Source organism: Ischnura elegans, chromosome 3 (genome assembly GCF_921293095.1).
Source record: "Ischnura elegans chromosome 3, ioIscEleg1.1, whole genome shotgun sequence".
Lineage (NCBI taxonomy): Eukaryota > Metazoa > Arthropoda > Insecta > Odonata > Coenagrionidae > Ischnura > Ischnura elegans.
The window spans coordinates 129,239,920-129,257,664 of record NC_060248.1 but is presented as its reverse complement, the minus strand read 5'-3'; the positions used below and the strand labels follow the sequence as shown (position 1 = coordinate 129,257,664).

Here is a 17,745-nt window from a genome sequence, read left to right as displayed (position 1 = left end):
GAGTTATACATCGTCTGAGGTTACCAATGCATGCATGAGGCACAGAGCTCAGGGAAACATGTCTTAATAATCACCTATTAAAACTGGCTAAGTTCGGAAAGTTTTCTTCGTTTGATAAGGTATTAATAAACCTTTTTTAAGCCAAGCGCTACCTTTCAGCAAGGTACTCAGCTATCCGCTAGCATCCTGCGACGTATCAGCGCTAAGCCTCGCCTCAAGGTCACCTAACCGGGCGGGAGGGGGAACCAGAAATACGACGTACGGGGATATTTCCCGACATTCATACTTAAGCGTCGCGTTTTCGCGCGCTTGAAAATTTTCACTTTTCATTTAATCGCGAAAAATAGATGTTGTCGTTTAAAAATCTAAAACCGTGAAATACGTACTCCAGGAGTAATAATCTTTCGATTAAAGCAGTAAAAAAATAATAGGAAACCACCCTATTGCTTGGTATTTGTGTTTTTGCTTGATGCCTCAATCAGCGGTAAATCTAGATTTTTTTTAGCCAACGCATTCCTTCCGCGATTACGATTTGTGTGATATTTTAAAGGAAACACGATTGGAAAAATGATAGGGAAGGTGTTGAAGGAAGGTACCTGATTGAAGATTATTTTTCAACCCTGAGGTACCTACACTGTCGTTTCATCTGTATAGGCGCGCACAAAAAAAATACAGCCCAAGTTCTGCATGCCTGTGGTGTTTGAGTTTTTTTAATAAATAAAATCCTCAAATCCAAGTCTTTAATACTTCTAATGTAAATGTTGGTTCTAGACTCATCGTTTGGGTAATTTGGATATAGACTCGCCGTGTACCACAGTACTTCTCTTACGAAACATTATAGCGCCTTAGACTTTCAAGTCCATTGAGCAATACACTTTACGGAAAATTGCTTTAAGTCTTGTATGATATCGTAAGATATAAAATACCGTGTACCATATCACTTTACCTGCCTGCAATGTTTTATCATGATAATGAGCCCACAAATGGACCCTCGGGTTGGCCTTGGTTTTTTGACAGAGTATGTAATTAAATTGCAATGAGCTAAGAGCACTTTGCCTTACAATGCCAACAGCAATTTCATTTTAACAGGGGACGCAAAGTATAATAATAATAAATAATTTTATTACTCCACACACAAATTACATGGCAATAACAAAATTGAGTAATTTTAGGTAGCCGCGAAGGATAACCTGTTTGAGGCTACCAGCCAAAATAATAATATTTATGCTTTACATATAGTGTAGCTCATTTTTTGGTACCTTGATAATCTATACTAACAAACCTTAAGTGCGTACATGAAAAAAACAACTAAACTAGTATTTATAATTCATTTGCATCAATATTTTATAACAATATTTGTTCTACACTTTCTTTAGTGAGAAGCCAAGAATGTACATTTTGCAAAAACTTTTTTAAAGACTTGGAAATAAAACATGACTGGGGCAACAAATTGGGTCCTACGTACAAAAAACATCTTTTAAACAAAGTCAAGTATACAGCCACTAGAAATGGTGTACTCCCTGTACTGACTGGGCTGAAGATTCCCAGGAAACGTAGTTATAAAATGAGCAAACCTGGGGCAAGGAAAATTATTGTTGGCCTTTAACTTTCAAGTTTCAGTATGAAATTTGACAATTATGAAATGCAATCTTAAAAAAAAACAATGCTAAAAATTCCGCTCAAACATCGACAGCCGAAATCGGCAAGGAGGACGTAACACATGAAGTTAGTACTCTCGGTTGATGATCCTTCTGCCATCAGTGAGTATTTACAATTTCTCATCAGCTGAAAAAAGAAATATATACCTAACAATAGCACTTTGTACACCATCTAAAATCAGTTTACTGTACTTTATAATTACAAAAACGTTATGAAAATTTGTATGCAGATCGAAACAGCTCTAAAGTACAATACTTCCAAAGTTGGTTTAAAAATATACCGATAAGGTTGTCCCGAGAGCATTAAGTAAATAAATTCGTTATTTTTATGTCACTAATTTTACCGTTTGTCGAAAGTTATTCTGCATTTCTCAGTGAAATCAAAGCCCCATTACAAGCAATTTATAGTGATTTTTTACGTCATGAAAGGAAAGTGATAATCCTTGTATGGTATTTACGTATTTCGTGCTCTCTTTTGAAGTTTTTATGTTTTAAGTGAAGTTTTCTTCTCGCTATATCAGGCTTTATTTTCAAAAAAAGTTTTTTTGAAAATTGAATCTTTGGATTTGGAAAAATTATTTAAAAATTTTGTGGATAGGTGTTGAAAACCTAAATCTCAAAATCCAACCCTTAATTTAGTTTATTCATCAATCATTTTACATTCCATACGAGATTTTTCATATTTGTCAGACCATTCGTCCTTTGATTTCTCTTTTGTACCAGTATGAAATCAGGCCTCATTTACGAATTTGTAATTTCAAGAAAAGACTTGTTTTTCTCATTTATTCTTTAATTTCAATGATTTAAGGGCTTTTTTTAAGATTTGATCCACAATGAAATGTAATGTTTGACCCACCTCTATGTTTGTTTTGTGTACAAATTACCTAGAGCTCTGTCGCCCGGAGTTGGACAGCCTTTAAATGTCTTTTACAATTTATGCGTAACTATGATAATGGTATTTTTCCGCATTGATCAACACCATTTTCTCTTCTTTTATTTGCAGAGAGAAAAGGCAAAAAATCGAGGACATCAAGAAGAATATTAGGGATGCCATTTTGGTGAGTATATTTTTTGGATTTTTAGTATTAATTAGCCATTTAATACGGTCAACAACTTTAGATGGTTAAAAAAAACAATGAAATGCTTACCGATTATAAAGAAATCATTTATCCATCCCATGATTTTTCTTAATTTTTCATGTTTTGAGACTCTAATTGAAACTACAACTAGCTATAAAATTCGGTGTGGGTGGTATTTCATCGTAAGAAAAAAGAGTCGGTGAAGTCAGAACGATAACGCCGACAGAAAAATTATTGGCACCGAAGATATCGGTGTGGATGAGTCCATCATTTTCTTCCCACCAATTTTAATGGTAGCGTTGTGAATTATAAATTTAATATCAGCCCTTGAATTGACTTGCGCTTTTATTTGCTTGTTTTCCATGAGAGTTGCCGTCTCCGAGGCCCAATGGGGAACTTATAGCGAGAAACAAGACAAATGGTCACTTAGGGTGTCCAATGATCAATATGCCCAATCCTGTTTTCCTCGCACAAACTTTCATCATGCTCGGTTTATGACGTTCCAGATCTTCCGATTCCCAATCTCCATGCCTCCCCATTCTTCCGCAGCTCTTCTTCTAATCCCCTTTCACTCATTTCTTTCTCTTTCCCAATAATCCAGTCTTACGTTGGCCCTCTTAACCGTCGTCTTCCTTTTGGGTTTCACTGCAAAATTTATTTCGGAAGTCTTTCATTTCCCATTTGTAACCTGTGCCCGTATCATTTCAGTTGCTTTGTTTTAATTTATTCAATTTTTTTCACTTTATTCATTTTTCCCCATCCTTTGATATCTTATAAGTACTTTATTTTTTTCCGATTTGCATGCTGATCTTCGCCACAAGTCGATTTCCGTTTTCAACAGTAGTTTTTCTTATTTTTCCGTTTGTGGCCTTACTTCACAGTCGTAGGTTACGATGATCTTCACTATTCTATTACTTGTGTATCCCCTCTTATATCCAGTTTTTATTTGCTGGGCCCATAATAAGCTATTAAAAATACTATTGCTACTTTAGTTTATAACACATAATAGCTGCCTCCATCGTTTTGTAGTCTGCAATTATCATCTCTAAGTAATTATGCTCTTTACAGTCATATTTCTTGTCCTCCTAGAATAAGTTACTGCTGCATTCCTCCCAATCACATGTATTTTGTTCTGTTGATAATTATATCCCGACCCCACCTTTGTTAATCTTCCGTTAGTTTTTTAATTATACATTCTGTATCTTCATAATCGTTTCATGTTACAACTTGGTCGTTTGCATAGGGAATAAATCTGGAAAATCAGTTCGTCTACGCACTCATATATCTCAACGGGTATTATTTTTTTCAATCAACGAATCGCACGGATTGAACGCGTAGTAGTGCATACTCGAGAGTAACTTTTTCTCTATTGCAAATCTCGTACTCAATAGCGGAATTGAAAAATTCCTATAAATATAGTCCACAGCGACTACTCAATTTGATTTCAGCCAGTGTCTGACCGTAATATGTTCATGAATTATGCCTTCATACTCCAATTATAAAATTTTCCTTAACAACTTTATTTAAAAATAATTTATTCCTTGAAACATTTATTATATCTGACAATGAGTAATCACGATTTTGAGATTTTTCTGGGTCCAGACTTTGACCTACATTTCATCCTTGATGTACTTTTTGAAGTACCCCGGTATAGTAGGGTTACTCCTCTTTTCGTGCTCGGATATTTCTAGAATTAAGAAGAATTCCTTGTATTGATATTTCTCCCTTTGGCAGTTTTATGATTCCAGAAAGCGCATTCTAATGAAGGTCCAAACGCTCATTTCACCTCTGCTATAGTGCGAATTCTCAAATTCCTGTGCCGATTTGAATTCCGTGATTGCGACCGCAATAATTTATGATGAAGTTTGGTGGGCCTTAGTACCACGGATCTAACTTCCATGATATTTCATAATTCACCGCCAAAGTATATGGTTGGCAATTTTCAAACGACTTTTCTCGCAGAATTAATGGATGTAAATTCCGCAAGTGCGAGAATGCAGGCCAAGGGGTGCGTAACTCTTGACTTCAAGCTGGATATTCATAATATTAATATGGGCGACAGACGCATAAAGACGGATTTGTTTAAAAGAAGAGAAGTTAGCTGATGCATCGTGAGCAGTATCATCACAGTTGCAACAAAGACTGGAGTTTATGAAGTAACTTGCATATTTTCCTCCATTGAAATTTTCCGCCCCTTCTCCCGGCCATTTTTTTCAGCCGATCCGATTAAGAGCCGATCTTTAAATTATTTCCGCTTATTTAGCGGAAAAAGTGCAGCTTTCCGTGTGAAGATTTTCCCTCTCCTCTGCGGAATCGACGTGAAACTGATTACACAAAGGGGAACTATAGGCAAATAAGGGCTAGGGGTAAAGGGGCCAGTGTTACCTTTCCAAATATTTTTAAATTTAAATTCTTTTAAGTTACCCCTCGAGTTAATTTCTTAGGAATTTTTTACAATGTCCTATCTAAATTTATCATCTTCCCTGATTTGTGATTTTCCTTCCACACCCTTCATCACTGGTCAACAATCTAAGGATTGGTTTGACGCAGCTCTCCACTCAGTTCTCCTATCAGCTAATCTTTTCACACCTACGTATTTCTTCTCTTTCACATCCTTCTTTACTTGTTCCATATATTTTGCTCGAGGTCTTCCTTTTCCGTTCTTGCCTTCCACTTGTCCCTCGACGATTGTCTTCATCAGGCCATCATGTCTCAAGATGTGGCCTATAAGGTTGTTCCGTCTTCTTGTTAAGGTTATCATGAGGGTCCACACCCTTATCAATGCGAAACAATCTGGTGCGGAAAATTCTAAGATGGAATTTGTCTTCTTTTGACAAATAAAATATACTATTACTTAGGAATATTACAAATATTCAACTGAAAAAATAATATTCATTTCTTTGTAACACTAAAAATATGAACTCCGGATTTGTTCCCTTCCGTAAAATTTTGCTGTGTAGATTTTTTTCTTGGAATTTAGGTCCCTTTTTCTATTTAATCAATACGTTATCCCAACTTTTGAGTTATGCATTTTTCCATTTTCAAGGCTTTAACGAAATGTGATAAAATTTAGTGATACTGTACTTATTTAGTGATAATGTACGAGGTTTTAGTAATGCCTCACCATATCATTGAAGGGATAAATCTATATATGTAAAAGAAAGTCGAAAATCGTGTTAGTTACACCATTTATAACTCGAGAACGGCTGTACCGATTTTAATGATATTTGGTTTTTTGTATTCGTCTCAACCCCGGATAACAGAATAAATATTACAAGTTGTAAAAATTCGCGCAAAAAATTGATCTTGATCTCGGGGTTGTTTTTTTAGGAGTTGGTAACACGGCAAAAGCTATCAAGTTGGTCAACACTAGATGATTTGTTTTGTTTAAACCAATTTGATGACTGAGCTTCTTAACAATATCTAAAACATTTCAATAGTTAAAAAATATTAAAAATATTATTAAAATCATTTAATTAAAAATTTTCTAGTAATTGTTGGTTAACAGCATTGGCAGTGTACATCGAATGTACCTGTCGACGAATCGAGCGGATTGATTTCATTTCCTCGGAAGTTTTGCAATTTCGTATCATCGAATGATGAGCTCGTCAACAAAGTGTTTACGAACATGGTTGATAAACACCAAAAGCACAAATGGTTGATTGAGCGAGCAATTTCGGCGGCTACGAACGAAGATGAGGATGACTGAAACTTGGTAAATCAGGATCAAATAGTTTGTACTCTGCATTAATTCAAATCTATTGACTGTATAACAAATAAAGACGAAGTTACCAACTAGCCATATGAATTTTTGAAGTCCTCAGATGTGCATGGCTTCCAACGGCATAATTTACAGCTGAAGATAGGTTTGGTGTTCACGATGCTTCGAAACCCAAACCAACCAAAACTATGCAATGGAACGCGTTTGTTGATAAAAAAAGTGGTAATCAATGTGATTCACGTGACTATACTCATTAGAAAATTCAAAGATGAGGAAATTCTCATTCCAAGGATTCGCATGATCCTAACCGATATGCCGATTTCAAACCAATTTTCAAGTCGTGTTGAATTCGCGATGACGATTATCAAGCCACAAAGTGAGTGTTTGTGCACTGAATCGAGAAACGCCATGCTTTTCTCATGGTCAAATATATGTTGCATGTTCACGTGTTGGTTAACCATCCGCTTTATTTGTTATTCCGCCTGGCAACAAAACAAAAACTGTTGAATATCAGAAGGTACTTGACTCAAGTGAATAAAGCCGAATGTGTAGGGTAGACCGGGGCATGTTAACGCATCGGGCACTGTTGCAGGTTTACGCCGTGCAATTTTCCGTACCGAGTTACATCTAGCGTGCCACAAGTCATGACATACTAATGCTGCTTCTAGGGGCTATTTTCTCGAGATATTGAGTCAGTCAACCATGGGGCTAGACGGGGCAAGACTTGGACCCAAAAACTTTTTTTTACGGTTAAAAACGCGAATAGGCCGACAACTGAATGCATAAAACTTTGACTCCATAAAACGACAATTTTTTCATAATTTAACAATGTTTCAAAATAAAAAGTTAAGACTTGAAAATAAAAAGTTAAGACATAAATTAGAAAATTCATTGAAATAAATCCTCGTGAAATGAACTCCATGTAGACTGAAAAAATAAATTAGTTTCTAACAAGTCATTATAAGGCTAATTTTTGTAGTTTCGTTGAATTTTTTCTTAATTTATTACATTAAGTCAAAAATTATTAAAATCAATACAGCCTCTCTTGATTTATAAATAGTGTAACTAAACTGTTGATTGATAATGAGGCGGTACGACGTTCGCTGGGTCAGCTAGAAGTTAAATAAATATCAATTTCACAGTACATTAACAGAAAAAAAACTTATGGACTGTAACACTTATTTTTTTGTTTAATTGAACTCTAATTTAATATTTGGTATAATTTAACCTTGTAAATTTTTACGTCACTTAATTTTATCACATTTTCATTTTAGATTTGAAAATGGAAAAATAAATTTCCGAAACTTTGGCCTAACATGTATATAAAATTCATTAAAAAAATACTTAAACATATTTTTTTTTGCGTGTGTATCTCCTGGCAAAACTACCTAATTTGCAATTTTTTTCTGTAATTATTCTAAATTCATCGATTTTTTGCTCCAAAGGAATTCTTGACTCCATATTCTCTAGATGAATTATTTGTGTAAGCCTTTGTGTATTACATTCTTTTATGGCTTATTTCAATTAACGCGTCTGTGGATTTCGCCGTCTAGCATGCCTATTCGAGTTACTCGAAAAGGCATACTAGACGAGAGTTAAAAAATTGAAACATTGTAATTTATCGATATCTGTTCACCTTGTTATGTACAGCATTTGTTCCAGTCGATTCAAAAAGCTCCAACCTGTGTTTCTGTCATTATAAATTTTTGGAATTATTCTCTGATCTTATATTCTAAAAAGTCTAGAATGGTAAACTGCCGTTCTTTTAAACTACGTAGCTAAAATTATTAAACTAAGAAGCTTTCTTGTTGTTTAAACAATCAGTAATGGAATTGTACTTCCGTGATACTCAAATAATATCTTACAGAAGGAAAGAAATCTCTTATAGGAAATATTAAATCCAATTCCACGCGGTTTCTTTAAAGCTGAAATACTGTTTTAGAAATTGGTTTGCGTTTGTATAAAACTGTATGAAATATGTTCAAAGTAACTATTCTATTCTTATATATTCTGTTTTAGAGGTCTGAATTTAGACACTGATGAATTATATTGCACTTTTCCGAGGTTTAGTGTATTGTTTATAAGCTCCTGTTTATGCCCTGCAACTTTCTCTCACTTTGCAGTGAAAGAGCTTATAATTTTAGTGTTACTAACATATGGTAGTTATTAATTACATGGTTCGTTATACTGCCATACCTTTGGCGTTGGTCTCTTGTTGTCTCATTCCCCGTCTTCGGACGGTGTTCCTTTGGGATTAATACTGCCATGTAGACGTCGCTATTTACAGTTGCTTACCGTTGGTCCTCGAGTATCGCCCGCTAGAAGTATTCTTTTCGAACGTTTAAACTATCATTCAATAGGAGTTCAAAGCAAGCAATGAAACTAGAAAATTGCGCCGTCAAGAAAAAATTGTACGACGTCCGAATTGCTCGAACAGTTGAATTGTAAAGCTCCCTTTTTTAGGGTGGGAATCTTAACGAGTGTAGATTTCTAAGTAATGCGTTTGACTTGGGTCGCTGTAGAATGGCTTCTTTCCGAGTAATTAACCATTATGCTCATTGCATTAAAAAAAACCTTTCAAAGGAAGCATGACTTCCGGGCCATTTCATCTTAAATCAGGCAGATAGTGCAAAATGCCAGGTGACCATCACGGATTTCTCTGAAAGTTATATATATGAAAGCAGTATCCGTGTGATTAATAATGATCACTTTATCTCATTGTCAGCTCAGAACTGAATCGTTATAAAGTTACCATCCTTTGAACATTGCAAAGTCAGGCCTTAGAGTAAAAAAAGAAAAATCTCATAAATGCTGATTACTAAGGAACCATGGCCCGTAAAGCAGTGGTTAGTGTTTTATTTTGATGAGAATTCATTTATGCACATTCTGGCTTAACATGCAAGTCATTTGAAGCAATAATAAACAAATAGGACTTGTTTAAACAATAAAAATTAGTCGTCATTTAACAATTTATTACTAAAAAAGGCCACCTTGTATTTAATTCAAAATTTCTTAGTGGGTACTTTAAATGTTCTGCTTTCAATTAAAACAATAAAGAAGGTAGTATTTTTATACTTTTTGTTTTAAGGCATGTCAAAGTTACGCATGTTTTCGAGTCTTTTACACCAAGATTGCATACCTTCAAGGGGGCAAAAAACTTTCTACTTAGCATTCATAACAGAGAAAAATTCATATCTGAATGATTGGTTACATCTATTGAGTGAAAGCAAGTTCAATCTTGTTTACTTCCATGGCATCCAATGTGTGCAAACACCCACTGCTACTGGCTGGAAACGGTGAATGAGTCGCAATTTGCACAGAGTATTTTTCAATGGCACTTCACATAAGTCTTCTACTTTGGTCCATGTGGAACAATTCAATGGACCATGTGGATGCATAAACGAGACACTAATATCATTTTCTTCTAAAAACACGGCATTGATTTTAGAAATGCACCAGGTTTTTCGGAAGCACACAATGAAGTCAGATTTTGAGAACTGAATGTCTTCATATCTGAATTTGTTAGTGTCACAGCCTGTTTGCATGTGTGGTTTGCAGAGCGAGCAATAGTTGTTCCATGTCTAAACACACCTTGTCTAAATATTCACAATCTAAGTGGTAAATCCGAAATAAATATATTTTTATATATAAACAAAATATATGTTGGACCCGGATTGACGAATATGAAAGTCGGAAAACTAAAACTAAATAAAAACCAAATATATTTGCGTAATGTAGGCGTAGTCGGTTTAATGGATTTCGTTTTTCGATGTTGGTACAAGTGATCCCGGCGACCATTTTGCAAGTTTCAGGCAGTTTTTAGCAAGTATCTTTCTTATTGCATCATGAACTTATACTTTCCTATACATATTTAGATTCGATACAAAATATTGCCTTTAATGAATGCCGTCTCATCAACATATTGTTACAAGCAGCTACGCTAGCTCGAATAAGACGTATTTCTCGATAAGAGCCCATGATAAACTATCCTAATATTACCGTCAGATATTTCAAAAACAGCTCTTGGGAACCCTTTTTTCTTTTGATCATTGAAAGTGCGTCTTTCAGGGAACATTTGACCAAATTTTTATCAAATTGTTACTTTTACCGAGGCGTTCTAACTACCTTAAAGCATATTTTGACGCAAAAAATACTTCATGGGAACTGCTCAAAATAAATTATCCACGGAAGTCAAAAAAGGAGCATATATTTATATTTTTTCAGATCCTTTTGTCAATATCCATTGTATCTTCGGGGTGAAATTGAATTGGAAGCGGCATTTCCCGGAAGAAACAGCTATGGACGTTTTTATGAAGTCTGTGAAGCTTATAAGTTGATATCTCCTTTTCCAGTTACAAATCCTGTGGAATTTTAATTTTCATCCTAACCTTTATACAAAATTTACAGCAGATGAAGAGTCACTGGACGTGGAAACATTAATTTTACTCACAAAACCAAGAATTGGTGCAGTTGTCGTAAGAAATCAGGAAACTGGATAGTTTCTAAGCTAAAGTGGTTTGCGCAGTAGCCGGGAAAATCAAAAGTCCTTGGTTAGAAATGTGTCCATAAATTGTTAAATCCGATTGATGTTTGTTGAACGGAAATAAAATAAAAATAGCGCTAGAGTTTAGAGTTATTTTTGTAATGATCTCGTTTATATAAACAGGAGAAGTGAAAGCTTTTTCAGGGAATATAGCAAAAAGTTGCATGTTTCAGGCTGGTATGATAATTAGGTGGTAATAGCTGCCTTGCCGTAGACCTAGGAATTTGTTACTTTGCTATCCTTAATTAGAATCCCATCCGATAGCTCGATTTTCATGAAAATGTGAGCTCACAGGAACCTAACTTAGAACATCTGAGTATGTAAAAACGGAGATTTCCGCGGTGTGCGTTGAACTTTTTCGTTTCCTGTTACTGCCGCGTACGTTGCTGTGGTGTTGACGCCAACCTAAACAACCTACGCAATAGTAACCGGAAAAGTAGTTCTAAAGGCCTGGTTACACGGTACATTAGAATGTACAAGAATCTGTACATTTTTCTGAATGGTTTTCTGAACAGATTCTTGTACATTCTCATGGACAAGATCCACGAATGGGTGGTTACACGGTACATTTTTTCGGACATTTTTTCGTACATTTTTTAATGCGCAACAAATTATTTCAACTTCAAATATAAACCAATGGGGAACATGCAAACTTTTTTAAAAGTACTAGAATAATAAGATCCTTACCTCAAATATACTTGCCGAAAATTTCGCGGATGAATAATGTTTTATAGCTGAGATATGAGTCTTTAAAAATAATCTTCTTCGACTGTTTGAAAACACGTGACGGAGCGTGCGCGCGTTACATCACGGCCTGGAATCCACTGATGACAGACTGAGGAAGTGGATAGAAAAACGGTCTATTTAGGGACTCAAACGCAAATTTGGCGAATATAATTGCTGCTTTAATGTCAAACTTCGGATTGTGAATATAATGGGTTGCCAAGGCGTTGTTGAAATAAATAAAGGCGATTGTTTGGGGGGCTTTGGAAAGATTAAATTAAAATAAGTTGATTACAGATTGTGATCTACGTTACACACCTACATCATTTGCTTTATGCAGTAAGTATATTGTAGCATGGACCTTCAATAGAAAAACGTGTGAAAACCATGTAAATAGTGTATCCCATAAAACCATATAAAGTGCCCCAACGTCTAGTACCTCTATTTATTCGCCGGAGAAGTTTTTTGCTTGTGTTCGAAGGGACAAAAATAAGAGTAATGAGTGGTTGATGATTCACAGAATGGAGTCAAATACATTATCTATATTGTCAACGGGATATCCTCAACGTAAGTACACTCTTAAATCAGGGTTACCGCAGGATTTTATCAAGTTACTTATTTCACTTTGTAAACAACTCTAAAAATGCACCTATCATTCTACCCATTGTAGGATCAAATTATAAGGAAAGTGGATGTTTACGAGAATAAATACTGATTACGATTAAACCACGGTGAAAAATAAGGAATGTAATGGGCGGCCGGCCTCTCGTCACAAGGAGCCCCTAACAAGGAATATTCTCAAAGTGTCTTTCGCCGATATCGTTAAAATTTTGTTGGATAGTAGTGTTCCATAATAAAAGCACATTTTCAAAATTTCTCGTGCCCTTAAGCCTTGTGATATAATAAACAGGACATAATAAAGGCAGTTGAATTTTAGATTTGAAAGCGAATGTGTCGTGATTTCTCTCCATCCTCCTGTGAATCGGCGCACGCTGCAGGAATATACGAGAAAAAAATATGAGGCTTTTGGCAAGGTAAATTCAATATTTATTACTGCGATGCCCATAACGTCCGCTGTATGTCAACGTAACACCTAAAATTTCGACTCGCTTTGCAGTCGGTCTCGATTCAAAAACAGGAACTTGAGTAAATACAGCGTAAATAGTACTTGAATCTTATTTCTTTGCCTATCACATGCTTTTTATGACCTTTTAACGATCATTTGGATCTCAATCTTGGACAATTCTCGCGGTTCATACATTCAGCGCCTTTCCATCTGATCCTTCATTTTACCCATCCCCTTTTCTTGTGTTCCATTCTTTCGCTACCTATATCCAATCAGTCAGATATCCAAGTCAAGCAAGATCATATCAAATCGAAATAACTATCGGGGCCGTACGTAAACAAAGAAGTCGCCTATACAAGCCAGATGAAATGAATGTGTCGTTTTCGTATTCTGCCACCAGGTGACTCTGAGTTCAAATTGTATGATTGTCTGAATGAAATTAGAGCAGGCGTTCAGAAATTCATACATTCTTACATTTTGCGTGGTTACACGGTGCATTTTCGCGTTCATTCTGAGATTCAGACATTCTCACATTTTCTTGTACATTCTCATGTACCGTGTAACCAGGGCTTAAGTATGTATTTTGTTAATACCAATTTCGTCAAAAATCCAAAGCCGGTGAAGTTTGGAAGCACATAGTCTGTTGTTTGCTGAAATTTGAATTCTTCCGGAAAACTCGCCTAATATTTGGTAGCAATCTGTTGAAGGTACTCTAGACCTTGCTGAACAATTGTGTATTCTTTGAGTGACCTGCGGAAAACATCTCCACTTTTGTATTCCATAGCATAAATTTAACAGGTATGAAATACAGTGCTTGGAATCTCCTGGGCCTCAAAGTTTTGGCAATTTCTCCGCTTAATTGACCAGTTTTTCTATAATTATTACGTGCTTTTATTACTTAACTCTGTATAATATGGTAACAATTGAAATGATGTAGCCGTGAAATGGACCGTAGCTTCCAGAGCTATAATTGGTCCAAAAATATATCCGGTTTATATATCCCCCCCCCCCCCTGCGTGCGAAATAGCGTGTAACGAATCATCATTGTCGAAGCCCCAACTTCAATATAACTATGGGAATGGAAAAATTTAATGCTCATGGTTTCTAATAATGGGTATAATAACATGGATGATAATAATGAAATGCTCATGGATAGGAACAGAAAATTTCTTACTTGATATCAAATAAATCTTATGGAAATAAAAATGTCCTCATGAAAAACAGTATATGAAAACCAACTAAATTAAATGATACGTATCACTATCGCTTTTGTCGACAATCATATCTGTCACGTGATGTGTAATATTTTGAAGTCATCCGCGTGAACGGCGATGAAATATACTTGGATTACCATGATAATGAATTCCTCGGGACCGGGAATCGAACCAGGGACCTTTGGCTTTCCGGGCCACTGCCCTATACAGGTTCCTGAATTCCTATGGCAATTGTACCGAGGCTTATGGTACTAAATGTTATGCCCTCACTGTCTATCAAGGATGGCAACGCTAGGGAGAAGGATTTCGATGAAGCCATAACCGGTTGAGAGCCTCCAAACCTGCGCTTTTCGCTACAGATCGTGAATATCGAGAAATATCAGAGAAGTTATATATACTTCTTAAAACTGCCCGAAGTTTTGCTACTTTTTCAGCCGTAAAGGCAAAATTTTGACAATACGCTGCCTTACAGTACAATGGTTGTAATGATAAAATCTGGGGTGTCAAGGGTGAACTATGATCGTGCACTAGCCTAAATAATGGTGTCTTCCAATTCAATGTAAAGCTTAGCTAGCGACTCTGCGTTGTCGTTAATCTTGTATTAACGACGTAGACGTATACTTCACGTTATATTGTAATTTTAAAGTATGCACCTACAAACAGCAATTTCACCTGTTGTTATGTAAGAGTTTAAATAAAGGGTTAGTGAAGAGTTTGATCTGGATTGTAGCGCTCTACAGTGCGGAAACGTGGACATTGAGGAAAGAAGACGAGAGAAGATTGGAGGCATTCGAGATGTGGGTATGGAAAAGAATGGAGAGGGTGAAATGGACGGAGAGGAAAAGGAACGACGAAGTGCTGGACATGGTTGGTGAGGAGAGTCAGCTTTTAGATGAGGTACGGAGGAGACAAGAGTGTATGGATAGAGCGAATACTTAGCGGGGAGGGGATGTTGAAAATGGTTTTATAGGGTAGAATGTTAGGGAAATGAGGGAGGGGAAGGAAAAGAATAGTATTTTTAGATAGATTGAAAGGGAGTAGGCCTTACGGTGAATTGAAGAAGGTGCTGGAAGGAAAGGGAGGCTTCCAGATCACTTCTTTAGTACTCCATGGAAACCTACCTTAATCGATAGAATACTGTAATAGTAATAATGAATGCTTCCTTTATGTCTTAATTCCCTATAAAACTCACCCTTCGCATCTCGCGTGTTTCTTGTCCTATTCTATTGTGGCTTGGTTTTTGCCAGCACCTGCTTTCCAGCCATCTTACTCCTCGCGAGAGTTTCTCAATGCATGGTTGTGACTTATTGCACTCCTCCTCTCCCTCCCATTTACTTTCTTCTTGCATTCCCTCCTTACTGTATTAGGCATCCAGACTATCATTCTTAGTTTCTACGCGTTTTTCTTCTTGATTGTTTTTGATTGCTGTCCTTACGTGAAATGCGGTGTAGACCTTCACCTGGGCACCTTTTCCTCCGCGCACGGGGCCTGCATTCGTTCCTCCATCATTCTCCCTCGAACCCCTTTTGTCCGCGACGATTTCTTTCTCCCGTGGCCTCATATCACAGCCCCACTCACTCTTCCCTCTCCTCTATTAACTCCTTTCTCTCTCTCACACTCTCTCCTCCGATCCTCTCTCTGTCTCTCGCGACTCACTCTCCTCGATGCCAACATTTCGCTTTCTGGCCACAACTGTCACACAGGTCATCCCTCGAACCACTTTAAATAGACAAGTGCGTTCGTTTCCATTGCTGTCATCCCTCTCATGCCAAAAATCCATCATCTCATAACCATCGTAGTATCGAAGCTTATTGCATGCCCATTGAGTTAAAAAGAACGGGACAATACTGCACTGAAAAAAAAGATTTGATTAAAACTATCGAACTGGTGTGATAGGAAGTATTTTTGTTAAATATACTTAAACTTTGATACAAATTATTAAGCAATTGATTTATTTTACCAAACGCTAGCGTGAGCTCTTGATATATTTCATCAAACATTTTGGTATTGCATAATTTGGTCAATTGTACGGAAGAGTTTCGTAAAATTAACCGAATTAATTCAATACGATTATGAGTTTGATAACTTTTATCGAAGTTATGATTAATTTTACAAAGGTGATTGCTTGTTTGATAAAAATTATCAAACTCTACATTTCTATGCAAATGTGGTTTGATAGAATTTACCAAGTGTTTCGTAATCTATCGAACGGTCTATCGTTCCTCTTATGTTTATACCAATACACATATGCAGTTGAAAGATTCTTAAACAGGCCTTACATAAAAGATAGGTGGGTAAAAATGATTTTGTTTTCTTTATTTGTGATGGCGATAACGTTTTAATTTTGTTTACGTTCATTTTTATGTTTTTTTTCCTGCTTTAAATTGCAATACTACCCGTTAGCTGGTGCATCAAAGACATTGATTGAATAGCATATTATCATAGATATTAAAGCTGTAAGGAGATGTTTGTGTATTTCGACACATTAAAACTTTGATTAGAGGTATTCCTGAGGTATAACTATTCGCGATCATGTTTAATAACATGTGATAAAAGCCGTGATACTAGACCCAATCCATGCTAAGGATGTCACCCAGCACGTTAAAGCCATCTCTATATCGATGTAATAAGCCTGCAAATAAAGTTTTCTTGCGCATCTGCGCTAGATATTCATATGGAGTAACTACGTAATGCAATTGTGTGCATCAAGTATTCCTCTTAAGCATACAAAGGGAAACTGTGGTCACACCATATTCACATTTCAAAGCAAAGGTTGATTATTTACAATAGTAATATATTATGGCGTTTGAGTCATTAACTATTATGGCAGCCGATTTAGACTAGTTGTTAGAGTCCGTTGCTACCACGCGGGGGGCCCACGTTCAATGCTTCATGCAGGCTTGTTATTTTTCCACTTTTTATTTTGTATTTCTTTTGCAGAAACTTACGTCAAACTCCTAATTTTATGATTTTCACTTAGAATAGTGTTTTCTGGGTTGAAAATCTTTCACATGTGCACGCTACGTCGGTTTTATTACCCTTTCGATTTTGATTGTTTTTATCGAACTGCTGTGGCCATTTTGGTAACAATTACCAAATCAGTTTGATAGAATTTATCAAACTGGTTTAGTAATAATTACTGAATTTTTCAATGTGCCATATGAACCCAAAAGTTTGATAAATTTCATCAGAATTCGATAGTTCTAACTAAACTTTTTTTTCCGTGTGGTCGCTAAGCTCCGCTGTACAAGGGAGCGGTTGAAGCCTGGCAGAAGCGCTTCCGGGCCCTCCGAACGTGGCCGACTCCCATGCATTTTAAATGCACAAAAATGTATCGCAAGGATAGTGCATTTTGAGGCGCAATAATTTTCGTACGGGATCCAAGTAATTTTTCATCCATGTCGCAATCTCATCCGAATGTAATGGACTGGGATGAACTAATTCAACGTTGCGTTGTTTCCCATGCATTGGCCGCAAGTTTAGAACTCCTTCTCAAGATGTTCTGATTCGCAATTTCTTAGCATCGCTTAGGGAGGAGTTTCGGGATTTTATCGTTCAGCGGTCGTGCCTGTACTCCCTTGATACTCCCATCTCCCAGAGCTCTTTTTTATGCCGAAGACTCTCCTCCTTTAACTCCCTAGTTTCAAAATATCCATCCATGGACCTCTTCTCCTACACCACTATTTTCAAATCATCCCTAAAACGCTATCTGAACGATTCACCACTGTCTAACCCATAACA

The 17,745-nt window shown here is 36.4% G+C and overlaps 1 protein-coding gene across 1 annotated transcript in view; it reads left to right on the top strand.

Annotated features, from left to right (window-relative positions):
• Positions 1-17,745, top strand: part of LOC124156558 (guanine nucleotide-binding protein G(s) subunit alpha) — a 135,105-nt gene that overhangs the window by 78,063 nt on the left and 39,297 nt on the right. Inside the window, exon 3 of the mRNA XM_046531178.1 lies at positions 2,662-2,716. Coding sequence (XP_046387134.1) covers positions 2,662-2,716 — 55 coding nt within the window. The remainder of the gene's footprint in view (positions 1-2,661; positions 2,717-17,745) is intronic.